Source organism: Giraffa tippelskirchi, chromosome 9 (genome assembly GCF_054371585.1).
Source record: "Giraffa tippelskirchi isolate mGirTip1 chromosome 9, T2T-mGirTip1v1.2.pri, whole genome shotgun sequence".
NCBI classification, from domain to species: Eukaryota; Metazoa; Chordata; class Mammalia; order Artiodactyla; family Giraffidae; genus Giraffa; species Giraffa tippelskirchi.
In genome coordinates this window covers 85583807-85597116 of record NC_137283.1, presented here as the reverse complement: position 1 = coordinate 85597116, position 13310 = coordinate 85583807, and the positions used below count along the sequence as shown (strand labels likewise).

The 13310-nt window shown below is 43.9% G+C and overlaps 1 protein-coding gene across 1 annotated transcript; it reads left to right on the top strand.

Annotated features, from left to right (window-relative positions):
• The first annotated feature begins 471 nt into the window (after window positions 1-471).
• Window positions 472-4663, top strand: HTR1B (5-hydroxytryptamine receptor 1B). Its single transcript, XM_081529088.1, has one exon. It carries the CDS (start codon window positions 2787-2789, stop codon window positions 3954-3956), a length of 1170 nt encoding a protein of 389 aa, XP_081385214.1. The 5' UTR covers window positions 472-2786; the 3' UTR covers window positions 3957-4663.
• Window positions 4664-13310: the final 8647 nt, after the last annotated feature.

Sequence of the window (13310 nt, the reverse complement as noted above, 5' to 3'; positions counted from 1 at the left end):
TAAGAGAGCGTTGCAGTTTGCAAAATAATTAACTCGTTAGGGGCCTAGGGGCCGGACATGGGTGTGTGGGGTGGAAGGATGGGCAATACCCCTTGAAATGCAGTGCAAATGAAGCTTAAATTTACCCGAGCGGTGCTGGGAGCTAGGGGAAAGGAGAGAGGAAAGAGAAGGTTGTGCCTTTATGCCCAGCTTGGCTGCTGCAGCCTAGACTGCAGCCAGAGGATGACTTTGGAGAGTTTCCACCTAAAGAAGTACCCTCGCTCTCAATACATGCACATGTTTCACTTTCTTCATAACAATTAACGCTACATGAAAGTATGTTAATTACATACTGTTTATGTTATTACTGAGGCCTATCTGCCTCTTCTAGAATGTAAACTGCTTGAAAACTGGGTCGGAATCTACCCCACTGGTCTTTATACCCCAGATTTCTAGAAGAATCCCCAGCACAGAGCAGGCACTCTATTTTTTTTTTTTTTTTTTTTTTTGCCTTCTGGTTGTTTTCCTAGAGACGCCTGAATCAACGGAACTTAGGAACTTAGATTAGGGTTGTATCACCTTGGGGAAAAAAAAAAAAGTTCTTTCAGAGGATCTCAGTGAGTTCTAAACCGAATGGATGGGCCAGATAATGTCTGGCTCCAAATTGAAGAATTCTCTTTAAAATACGCTGACATTTATCCCGAGAAGTTCAATTATAAGATCGCTTTTTTTGAATGCACTCTAACTGCCAAACACGGAGCTAGGCGCTTGGAACTCGCAGTAGCGATCACTCAGCTCCCACGGCTGAAAATACGGTGGCCCTTTCCTGGTGCTTTTCTCTGAATGTTCTCGGACTTGTACTTCTACTCGACCTGGGTTTCTGTGAGGGCTGGAGGAGGGACGGTATACAGAGCACCTGCTCCGGGTCATGGTATCTAGGTACTAGTACTTCTTGGCGCCACACGTGGCTGATACTCCGATGTATTTGTTGAAACCCAAGGAGACGCAGGGATAGTGCTGGTGGTCTTGGTCCCAGAGCCTGCTTTTTTTTTTCTTTCTCGAATTCTGATGACCTCCCGAGGTACTGCAAACTGTTTTCCAGAGGCACCCATCAGCCGCGTGGGTGGAGTGGGAAGGTGGAGCGGTCAGTTTAATTTCAGTGTGGTTCTGTTTGTGATACTTTTACATTTTTGCAGTTTTTTTTTTCTTCCCTCCCTCCTCTCTGCTTTCCTGTTGACTCACAGTTGAAGGGGTGGGGTTACCCTGAAAGCACAGATTTCTACAATCAGATATGAAAAATTAGTTTGCATTGTACCAAGGGTTTCTGACTTGAATCCCGAAGTATAAAATGCAGGATGGGCCATTTCCTTCTAAGGCGATATTACTGGCGCCTCCTTCTAACTTGGGTGTGGCCCGCGAGGATGGATAAAATTCCCGAACGGAGAGGTCAGAGCCTGGGACTGGCTCTTCCTAGCGCTAGGCCGGGCCTAGGGGTTCCGAGGAGTTGCTGCGGTAGGTGGGAGTCTCGTAAGGGATCTGATGAGGAGCCTAGTAAGGCGGTGCGCGTGCCCGCGGCTGAGGGTGCGAGTCTAACCGGAGGGGCCGGCAGCAAGTTGGGAAGAAGAGAGAGGCAAGCACAGGGCGCCCTCACCCCTATTCCGGCCAGAACTGCGGTGCCAGGGCGGGGGTTGTTTGGATCGAGAAAGGGGCCAGGGGGTGGAAAGTGGAGAAGAAGGCAGTAGGACCCGGCGGGAGCTTCCTTGGCGGGGAGGGAACCGGGCGGGGAGGATAGGAGGGAGGGAGAGAGAAAAAGGGAAGGTGATGGGGCGCGGGCGTCGGCACTCGCCGAGCTGCACGAGTCGCGCGGCTCTGGCGGACCGGCCCTGGACTCTATAAAAGGAGCCCATCCGCTCCGCCACTCACGCGCTCCTCCTGGACTGGCGTCCGCGCGTCCCTCCAGCTCCCCCCAGACACCTGCCCCTTCCCCGTGAGCCCTGGGCGCCAGGTTCCCCAGACCTGTGCGCCCAGTTGCCAGGCTCCGCGCGGTGCCCAGGGGGCCGAGGTGGCGCGCCGGCCGCGAGGTGCGAGCTGCCGCAGCCCGAGCCGACGAGTCCCTCCTCTGGCGACCCCCAGTCTCCGCGGGGCATCTCGCCGGAGCGGCCAGCGCGTGAAAAAAGAAGGGAGGGCAGAGCTCCGGCGCGAGGCGCGGCGCCGTGCGGTGTCCAGATTTCACCCCAGCCAGCTCGGGCGGCTGCAGCCGCCGCAGGAAACTGCCCCAGCCTGGGGAGGAGGGCGGGAATGCAAGACCCGGACTGCTCGCTGGCCTGCAAGCTCTGGTCTCGACAGCTAGCAAACTCCTGCGGGTCGAGTCTGCAGAACCTGGAGCGCCCGGGTTAGGAGACGCTCAGCCCCGAGCAGTTGGGGTAAGAGATCCCACCTTGCCAATGCTCCCTCCCCAAACCAAACCAAACTCTCCACCTCTAGACGCCCCGGTGGGAGCCGGAGGGGAGTGTGGTTCTTTGAACCAGTCATTGACAGCCCGGGGCTGAGACGGGGCTTAGCCGGGAGCGGCTGGAGACGGGGCGGCAGCGCCGCGCGCACTGGAGTTGCGGGGGACGGGCCAGCCAGCCTCGCCCTTGACCTCTCGCTTGATTTGGGAACCTGGGTGGAGGCGTAATTGAGGAACTCTCTGCGGAACGGACTAGCTCCCGGGGAGACTGCGGTCTCCTCCGTGGTCCTCTCGTCCTCATCCTCCTCGTGCGCTCCATGCCCCAGAGCTGCGCTCCGGGGCCCCGGCGAGGAAAGACATGGAGGCAGTGGCCGCTCAGTGTCCCCAGCCGCCGTCCGCGAGTTCCCAGACTGGGCTTTCTCAAGCCAACCTCTCCGCTGGTCCCTCCCGCAACTGCAGCGCCGCCGAGGAGTACATTTACCAGGACTTCATCGCCCTGCCCTGGAAAGTAGTCGTGGTCCTGCTGCTGGCGCTCTTCACCTTGGCCACCACGCTCTCCAACGCCTTTGTGATCGCCACTGTGTACCGGACGCGGAAGCTGCATACCCCGGCCAACTACCTGATCGCCTCCTTGGCGGTCACCGACCTGCTCGTGTCCATCCTGGTGATGCCCATCAGCACCGTGTACACTGTCGCGGGCCGCTGGACGCTGGGCCAGGTGGTCTGCGACTTCTGGCTGTCGTCGGACATCACCTGTTGCACAGCCTCCATCCTGCACCTCTGTGTCATCGCCTTGGACCGCTACTGGGCCATCACGGACGCCGTGGAGTACTCGGCGAAGAGGACTCCCAAGAGGGCGGCGGTCATGATCGCGCTCGTGTGGGTCTTCTCCATCTGCATCTCGCTGCCGCCTTTCTTTTGGAGGCAGGCCAAAGCCGAGGCGATGTCGAACTGCGTGGTGAACACCGACCACGTCCTGTACACCGTCTACTCCACGGTGGGCGCTTTCTACTTCCCCACCCTGCTCCTTATCGCCCTCTATGGCCGCATCTACGTGGAAGCCCGCTCCCGGATTTTGAAACAGACGCCCAACAGAACCGGCAAGCGTCTGACCCGAGCCCAGCTAATTACCGACTCCCCCGGGTCCACGTCTTCGGTCACCTCGATTAACTCGCGGGCTCCGGAGGTACCCAGCGAATCCGGGTCTCCCGTGTACGTGAACCAAGTCAAAGTGCGCGTCTCCGACGCCCTGCTGGAGAAGAAGAAACTCATGGCCGCTAGGGAGCGCAAAGCCACCAAGACCCTGGGGATCATTTTGGGCGCGTTCATCGTGTGCTGGCTGCCCTTCTTCATCATCTCCCTGACCATCCCGATCTGCACGTCCTGCTGGTTCCACCAGGCCATCTTTGACTTCTTCACGTGGCTGGGCTATCTCAACTCCCTCATCAACCCCATCATCTACACCATGTCCAACGAGGACTTCAAACAAGCTTTCCATAAACTGATAGGCTTCAAGTGCACGAACTGACTTGTTAATCACAGTGGCGTCGCCTAAGCGCCCTTCAGGGGACCACGCTGTGTCTGGTTCCACAGGTAGGTCGACACTTACTTACTTCTTTCACTGTTACTCGGTCGGAACGAGGCTGTCTCTTTTGAGCAAGGGCTGTGGATCCTGAGAAAACCAGGACAGCCCAAAGAGAGCTCTAAAGGAGAATTGTTCAAACAAACGATAGAGCTGCCTGGCTGAGGAGAAGGCTCACTTCCTCCCTGCAAACCCGTTCCAGCACTGACCCTTCAGCAGCGCATTGAAAGGGGGCTGCAACTTTTAGAAAACCAACGATGGAGAAGGGAGCCCTGCGCTGCTTTGGTATCATGGACGAGGCCCTCTAGAACGAGAGGTCTTTGTAGTTCTTGTCTGGAGCCTGTCTGAGACAGAGCTACATACAAGCTGACAGTACTTGAACTGGACACTAACACCCTGTCTTTCGCGGAGAACTCTGTGTTACAGCTTCCTTTAGGAACAGTTACTTTGGCATCCTTCAATCTTCATTTAGTTTTTGTTTATTTAAAACTTGGTTGGAGAAATTTGCGGATTCGGTTTGGCTTGGATAGCACAGAGAAACCTTGAAGAGTTAACAGCAAAATTCTGACGTTAAATCTCTATTTTTATTATAATTGAAACTATATGGGATGGGTGGGTGAAAACGGGAGATGGGGGCTATTAAATGGAAAACCAACACCTATGGGTTGTTTGTTTTCTGCAGATTTATAATTTTTTAATTTGTATGTAGTGATTGTCAAACCACACTCCTAACAACTCAGACAAAATGTTGTGTGCTAGTGCCAAAGTCTGCAGATTATTTCTTTTTCCTTCTAATTTCATGTACCTGTCATTTTACATATTCAAATCCCCAGAAATGGGGTATATGATGGGTGACTCAGCCCAAACTGCTGCTATATTTCTTATTAATGCCACTGATGAGACTGATGAGTATGATATATATATATATATGTATGTGTATATATATATATATATATATATATAATTTGCAAGATAAGTATTTTTAATCCCAATCGAGTGAGCCATGGAATTGAGTGAGATGAGATAGGAATAGTTCTTATACAATTAAGGAATGGGTGGCAACAGGAAGATATATATTTTGACTTGTAAAAAAATCTTAAATGCATGAGACTTTTTTCTGCTAGTCATTTGCACTCTCCTTCCCATCCGTAATTCCTTTGTGTGCTAACATGAAAAGTAACTAAGAGAACTAGCTCCTTTCTCCAAAAGTCTTCAAAATAATAAAACTCCTAAAACCTATGTTAAAGATAAAAACCTGCTTCTTTTCCCTTGCTATTGAAGTCTGAGTAGGAACAAAATTATTAGAAAGACAATAAGGGTTTTCAAAAAGTTTAGAGAAGCTAAAATTGAACCTGTTTCCTTGTGACTCATGGAACCAACCCTCAGACTTACTGGGCAACCAGAAACTAACAAGCTTTTGAACCTTGGAAATTTGTCATTGACCTGATACTTCTATGAATATAATATCCATAGTGCTTTAAATTTATCTCTGTTTCAAATTTCAAAAATACTTAGTTGTTATCTCAAATTCACTCTGAGGACTCCCTAGTACAGGGCAAGATTACACACTAAAAGATGAAAAATGCATGCTCTAAATAAAATGGAGTAGCCCCAAAGGACTACCTGCAGGAAAACGAATGTGTCTGTGGAACATTTATTATGGCAAAGGAGATTCACACTTTATTCTTTAGAGAGCTTCTGCAGTTGATACCTTTTGTTTGCAGGAGCAAGTTGTCTTTGTAAAATGAATTCAATCCCTGCTTGAAGCTTCCCAGTCCAGACTGTCAGACAATAGATGTATTGAGCTGAGGTACACTGCTTCCCTGCTGTGCAGATCTTTACTCTGGCATGATGACTGTTGAAAATGTCCTATTCAAAGGTTTACACGTAAACTAAGTACAAAAGAAAATTTTGATCAACACTGACACCTGTCACTGGAGTAAGAGAAAATTTTAGGCATTAGATAATCCTATATTTTTGCTGTATCCCCAACGTCTCTATTTGTTTTGTGTGACATTTCTCCTATGGAGAGATCTAGCTTACTACCGAGAGGACTGTGCATACAGCACATAATTTATTTTTATGTTACTGTTTGTCTTTTGATTAGGCATTTTCTTGGGCCTAAGAAGCAATTAAGCCAACTTCTAGGGGCCTGAGAGAACAAAATTAATTGAAACCAATATCCACTTAGAAATGATTTCTTTATCGGGCATCTGCAATGATTTTGTCTTCATATTAACAAAATGTGGTCAATTTAGTCAAACGGGATGTTTGATATTTATAGATGACCTACCTAAATTTTTGCTTGACTCCTTTGCTGAATTGACTGGATTGGAGGCATACTGTATGAAGTAGAAGCTTGCAAACCCTTGTAGTTATAAGAAATCTAGACTCCTCATCCAGCATTGCACATGGTTATGCAAAGTGTATTATTCATCCCAGGGGTATGTAGTTAAGACTGTTCAGCTTCTTTTCAGTTACTGCTGCCTATAGCATAGATTGTTTCATAAACTAGACATATGACTTTTTGCAGAACATTATATGGGAGATGGAAATATTTAACTTACATAGAAATGAAAATATATTTTCATTGGCTGTGGTAACAAATAACATTTTCCATATTGTTGAATTGCACAAATTTTCACAAAAATATATGAATGTAAACTCATCCCCAAATGCCAATATTGTCTTGTGTTTCTAGGAATTTTAGAGTTTCCTTTTTAAAAATGGACACTGTACCTATGAATGAATGATTATTGACTTCAACAAATTTCCTACAGAACAATATTCTTCACTCTTCCTGTCTATTATCTTAATTTTATCTTCTTGATCCAGGAAACACTGAGTGGACTATAATTTACTCAAACAGCAAAATCTCAGATTATGTGCATTTGATGGAGTTACTGTGACTGCAAATTGCCTTTTCCACCTTTCAAAAATGTGTAATTGAAAGTGAAATTTAGGAAAATAATGAAATAAAAGTCCTTTTGTGTTCTACAATGCATTGGGGAGTAATTCTATGATTATGGAACGATTGCTTCATTGGGTTCTGGGTTGCATTTAGGAGCTTGAGCCTTCAAGAGAGACTCATTGATGATGAATGATACTGCGGAGGACTGGCAAGTATGGCTACAATGTGTGGGATTTAGTTTATACCTGTAGGAAGACTTTAAAAGGAATTAGACACAGTCTGCAAAGAGTTTAAGTCAATTCTCCATGATCCCAGGTGCTTTCCAGATCAGCATTCTTAGAAGGAATGTTTAGTCTTTAGGCTGGAGAACGAGATTCCAAGGCAGTACATGGAACTTCAAATACAGAAAACAGAAAAGGAGAAGCTGAGTTAGAAGCAGGCTTGGAGGGGGGAGACCTAAGAGGAGGAGACCAAGCATCAGAATACAGACAGAAAATAAAACATTTGGAATCAGAAAGCTCTAGGTTTGAATTGCAAATAGAGCATGTTATTGCTGTGTGGTTCTCCTCAAATGCAGCCTACATGCGATTTGTTGCAAAGGCTTAGAGCCTATACACAGAGTATTTATCAAGATCCCTGACACTTTTTATCACTCAGCAGATGCTACTTCCTCTCTAGCAGTTATTTTGTCATTGCCTTTTTTGTGGAGGCAGGACACCTGCAGCAGAGAAAACCTTGACGGCTTTTTGAGAGAGGTTGGACTGGAGAAAATCAAGCTAGCTCAAACGGAAGAAATGTGCCTAAACTAGAAGAAACTGAGGCTTGGAACTTTACACACTGATCTTCTGGGCTGGCAATGCACAGCCCAGAGACCAAAAGAGAGAAGGAGAGATGGTTTGTGGTGGCTCTCCTGGCCAAGAGGAAATTGCCAAATATTTCATTTCCTGCAGCATCCTCTCATTGATTTTTAAACCCTCTTTCCTCTTTCTTGTCTAGAGATTTCCAATTGTTTCCTAGTGTCCGAAGGCCCTCACCACATTCATGTCTTCTCTCAGCGTCTCATTTTCCACTTCTCTGCTTTTTTTTCACTTGTGCAAAGCCGTGATAACCAATGATAAAGTACTGATCTCATACGGTTCTTATTTTAGCTGTGATGGACTGATTAGGCATTCCTGGGTTTTTATATTATAACCAAAGGAAATTTTTGGCCTAAATGAATTAAAAAAAAAAAAGCTTTCAACGTGGGGCATCTACTTGAGTTTTCAAATGAGAAGAGGCTGGTAGGAAAAGGATGTGAGAAATGATGGCTCCAAATCTTTTCTCAAAAAAAAAAAACCCAAAAAACAACCCTGTGCTTGAACCGTCCACCAGGGGGCAGAGCGCCTCTGAGTTGTGCGGAGGCCGCAGGTGCTCAGCACTCACCATCAGACTCCCTCTGTTTGGTCACTGCAAATGATATCAGCTTCCCTAGGCTCTGTGAACATGGAGATCCATGAACCATGGGAGGTGGGGTTTATCAGTTATTTTAAAATAGAAGCTTTTTCAGAGCTGCAAATTCAGGCAGAGGATCCCTATAATTCAACTAAAGGTTTTCTTCATATTTACAAACTTATTTTCTTATTCTCTACTTGCCCTAAAAAAATGCTACTTCAGTGTTTTAAAACATTGTGACCTTTGATTATTGTGCCATCGAGTGAAGTCAGAGATTAGAATATAAAGAATTTACATACAAAATAGAGAGAGCTACTTACTTACTTAAACTTATCTTTTGTCATGATTTTTCACATCATAGTTTTCTTTTCAAAATGTCATTGGCTTGAAGTTAATAGATCCATAGTTCAAAGGTAGAACACTATCATTTACCATTTAAAGAGAACATTGCTTTTTTTTTTTTTTTTTTGCACAGAAATAAGGTATTTATATGTCAGTTTTTCCCAGGAGGCAGACTTTCAAGTCTGTGTAATTTTGGCATTTACTTTAAAAACAGGCATATATAAATGTGAGTACAATCTTATGTATCACAAAATAAATTTCTGTGTCAGAAAACTGACCATATATAATGAGAAAGCCAGTGAGGTTATATCATTTGCCATTTTCCTTAACTGTACTCCCTACATTTTCACTGTCCCCAGCAGGGAGTTTTCTATGTGCCGTTTCACACATCTGTCAGTTAAATAAGACTTTCAAAGTCAACATTCACATCTTAGGATTAAATTAGGATTTCCAGTGCTTTCTGAGAGAGACCTAGTCCCTAGAGTTGGGCCAGCTGGCAGAGAGATTGTCTCAATACTATTCCTAGTATAGTGTGTAAAAGAAAATGTCCATTTCTTCTTATTTGCACATGTTTCAAAAGATAGGAGGAGGGAAACAAAAAGATAGAAACTCGTTTCAAAACACCAAATAGGAAATCTATATAACAAAAATGATCTTATAATATTTCTGGTACCTAAAGTGAACAGATGGTGATATAGGGAGCCATTTATGGCCAATGCTTAAAAGAATCTACACATGGCTTGTTTAAATGATGCACAAAGGCATGACTCACATCCTCCTTGACGCTGTGAGAACATTCCACACATTAGCCTCCGACTGGTCATCTCACGTTGGATAACCGATTGAGATTTCGGGATATCTCTTGCTCACAAATGTGGTGGTAGGACTACAGTGATAAAGCAGCCCACAAAAGGTAGGTTACTTGGCCCAGAGGCGGTGCCCAGGGTACTTTTGTCAACACACCTGGTTGTCTCTTGTAACACTTAGATGCTTGTGCTTACTCTCAGTCGTGTCTGACTCTTTGCAACGCTATGGACTGTAGCCTGCCAGGCTCTTCTGTCCAGCGGATTCTTCAGGCAAGAGTACTGGAATGGGTTGCCATTTCCTCCACCAAGGAATCTTCCCGACCCAGGGATTGAACCCGCGTCTCTTGCGTCTCCTCATGTGCTAATCCAGTTTGGGAAAGTGAGTATAGATTCACAGATTGCCCTGTGACTTGCCAGCCCATTCTTGGCTCGTTGAATATTCCCAATGAGTTCAACACTAGGCTGGTCTACTTTTGTGGAGAAGCACTTGTGTCGTTCTTCACCTTTTTACCCCAATCTTGCCCAGCTTTAAGGTCCTGGACTTCACTGTCTTTTCTCCTTTTTTTCTCAGAAGCTTTCTCACAGAGTATAGCATGTTGGGATAATCACACATGGGGAGTTTAAAACTGGTTGGCCTGAAGGCCCCTAACACTTGGTTGATTTAAAATGCAAGAGCAAGTGTGTGAAATCAGAAAAACGAGTTTAAATGCATTTTTGGCAACCACGAGCAAGTTCCTCTATAAATGTAATCTAACATACCTTTATGTTTGCAGGTAAAAGTTGAATGGGATAATGCAATTGTTTTCACCCTTTGCTCCATTTATCAGGAGAGCTTTAAAAAGAACTTTGTTCAGACCCTGTCTCAGACTAATTAAATTATGTTATCTGGAGTAAGGCCTGATAGTTTTATTTAAAACATTTTCTCTGGGTAATTCTAATGTGTGACCAAGGTGAGCTCCACTGAGAATATGTATACACAGCTCTTAGAGCCATGTTTGCACATGCAGGATCTTTGGGTGTGAAGGGGGTCCCTGAATAATATGGAAAGTCAAGTAGATTTGGCCTTTCACAGTTGTGCTTCTTGAAACTTAATGCTCATATGAATCACCTGGGGACTTGGTTAAAGTGCAGATTCTGATTCAGTAGGTCTATGGAGCAGCCTGAGACGATGCGTTTCCAACAAGTGGTCAGGAAACACCAATGATGTTCATCCATGGACCACACTTTGAGTACAACAGCTTAGTGACAGAGTATCTATTGTTTCCTAAAGATGGATACATATATGTGTGCATACACACACACACACACACGCATCAATGTAAAACTTACAGATGAGAAAATGTATTTTTTTAAAGTACAATACATTATGTTTTCTTGACTTGTTTACATTGCATTCATGTCTCAGCTTCAGAAGTTGTGAAATACTTCCTCTTCCATGCTTTCCTCCAGATGCTTCAAATCTTGTCTACCCTAAACCAAGCAGCTTACTTCTGGATCTAAATCAGCGAAGCATGACTCTCAGATTCAGTCCTCTGTTTTTACATCACTTCCAAATAAGGGCTTTGTCTTTGGTTGAAAAAACGGTTAATTAAAAATACAAGGCAAATGATAAAACAACAATTAAAAGAAAGAAATAACAATTGTGAGCATATGGGAGGCAGCACAATTTCCTTGTAATCTGTTTCACTTAGTAAACCCACTTGGATTCCCTCTGTTAATGCACACAAACACACACACACACACACACACACACCACACACACTTACAGCCAAGAAACACACCATGCCCCCTGACCTCTTTCAAGGGAATTGGTATGGATAAAAATGTACATTTAAACTGTTGGATTTAGCAGTATTAAATATAAATGCTTTGACTGTGATGAGTAATACAGGCAGGAGGTATTTCCCTTTTATGGAAAGTTACTGAGAAATACATATGTCAAAAACTTGGGTACTTGAGACGTATGCCTATTTTTACATAGAGTCAAATTTCTGAGTGAAAAGTGAATTTATGCAAGTAATAGGATGTTTTCAGGTGTTAGAGTTTTTTCTCATTATATAGATAAAACTTCTAAATTAATACTATATTTTCTCTGTTTTTTAATTGGATGTATTATTAGCAAAGCTCTTTTTTGTTGAGAGTTTCCATTCTTTTCCTCTCCTGTCTCTGTCTCCACCTTCCTCCCACCCCCAGAATCCTAAAACGTTACCACAAACAACAAAGCCCAGTAAATTCTGGAGACAGAAACTTCATAGTCACAAAACTGACTTAAAACCAAAACACTTGGACTAGATATAAAAGAAAAAATCGCTTTCATCAAGTAGCTACAATAGTGAGTGTGCAGGGCTGTAGAATCGCCTCTGTTATGGATAAAAAATATACATATAAATTGGAGAAAATTCTGCTCAAAATAGTTTATGCCTTCTGTGTTTGATTATCCCTGATGGCTCAGATGGTAAAGAATCTGCCTGCAACGCAAGACACCCAGGTTCAATCCCTGGGTCGGGAAGATCCCCTGGAGAAGGGAATGGCTATCCACGCCAGTATTTTTCCTGGAAATTCCATGGACAGAGAAGCCAGGTGGGCAATAGTCCATGGGGCATAAAGAGTCAGACATGACTGAGTGACTCACACATACACACATACATCCATTTTTAGTTGAGACAAAAATCTATGACATAGAAACTTTGGTAAATTTGGAATTAGAATTCAGATCTGGGCTGACCTTGGTTCAAAGTTCAGGTTTATTACTGGCCAGTTCTCTAACCTTTACCTAACTGAACGTTCATTTCTTCGAGTATTAATGTAGGATCACAGCTCAATGATGAGGACTAAACAAGCTGCCATGTGGCAGGGCTCAGTCCAGAGAGTGCTTAAAATGTGGTAGCTGTTGACTAGATTCCCTCTGTTCAGACAAGATGAGCCAGGTGTCTATCCAGAGACCACGGAATTTTGAGGCAGAAAAACTGCTTAAACTTCTGTTTTTGTTCCTTATTAGTATGCAATTTGGATCATGCTATTCAATTTCTGTAAATGTCAGTTTTCCTATACCTAAAATAGGGTTAATATGTCCCTCTTGAAAAGATCTTAAGAAGATGGTATTACATAATAATGCAGACATCTGAGACGGTTCTTGGAGCAATGTGATTGTCAGGGGAACTTAGTATTTCCTCTGTTTGCTTCCTTTTCTGTCTTTAGGAGCTAGGATCTGATATTATTTGCTATTCTTCCACGTTAATAAAATCCCTTTTATTGTTAAAAGTGAGATCTGGACAGATTTTTGGTTTGGAACCTGTTTTATTGATACTATCTCAAAATCAATTGTATGCTGAGATTCAAGAGGTTCTAGAAAACATACCCTGTTTCCTGCCCAATGTTCATCTATTAAGGGCTCACTTCCTTTATTTTAAAATATAAATACTTCTTGAAGTTTTGTCATATTCAATTAGCCGTGAGTCCTTTACACCATAATGTAAATAAATTTCTGAGTGCCATGGATGGTTGGAGCCCAGAACATTAAAATAATGTGACTTTTGAATATTAGAGGATAAGAAAAGACTAATTTTGAACTGTGACTCAAATAGTTCTAGATAGACAAAAATGAGCAGCAACATGTCACAAGTAGTCATGTAAGAGCCCCAGGGAAGAGTGAAATTTAAGAGATTATTTAAAATAAAACTTACCTTTTTAAGATAGTTTTCATTAACAGTATGCTTGCATTTTGTACTGTATATTTCTGTAAGATTTTTGATTATTTTAAATACCACAAGCATTCAAGTGTGCTGGAAGAAAAAATAATTTGGGGTGGTA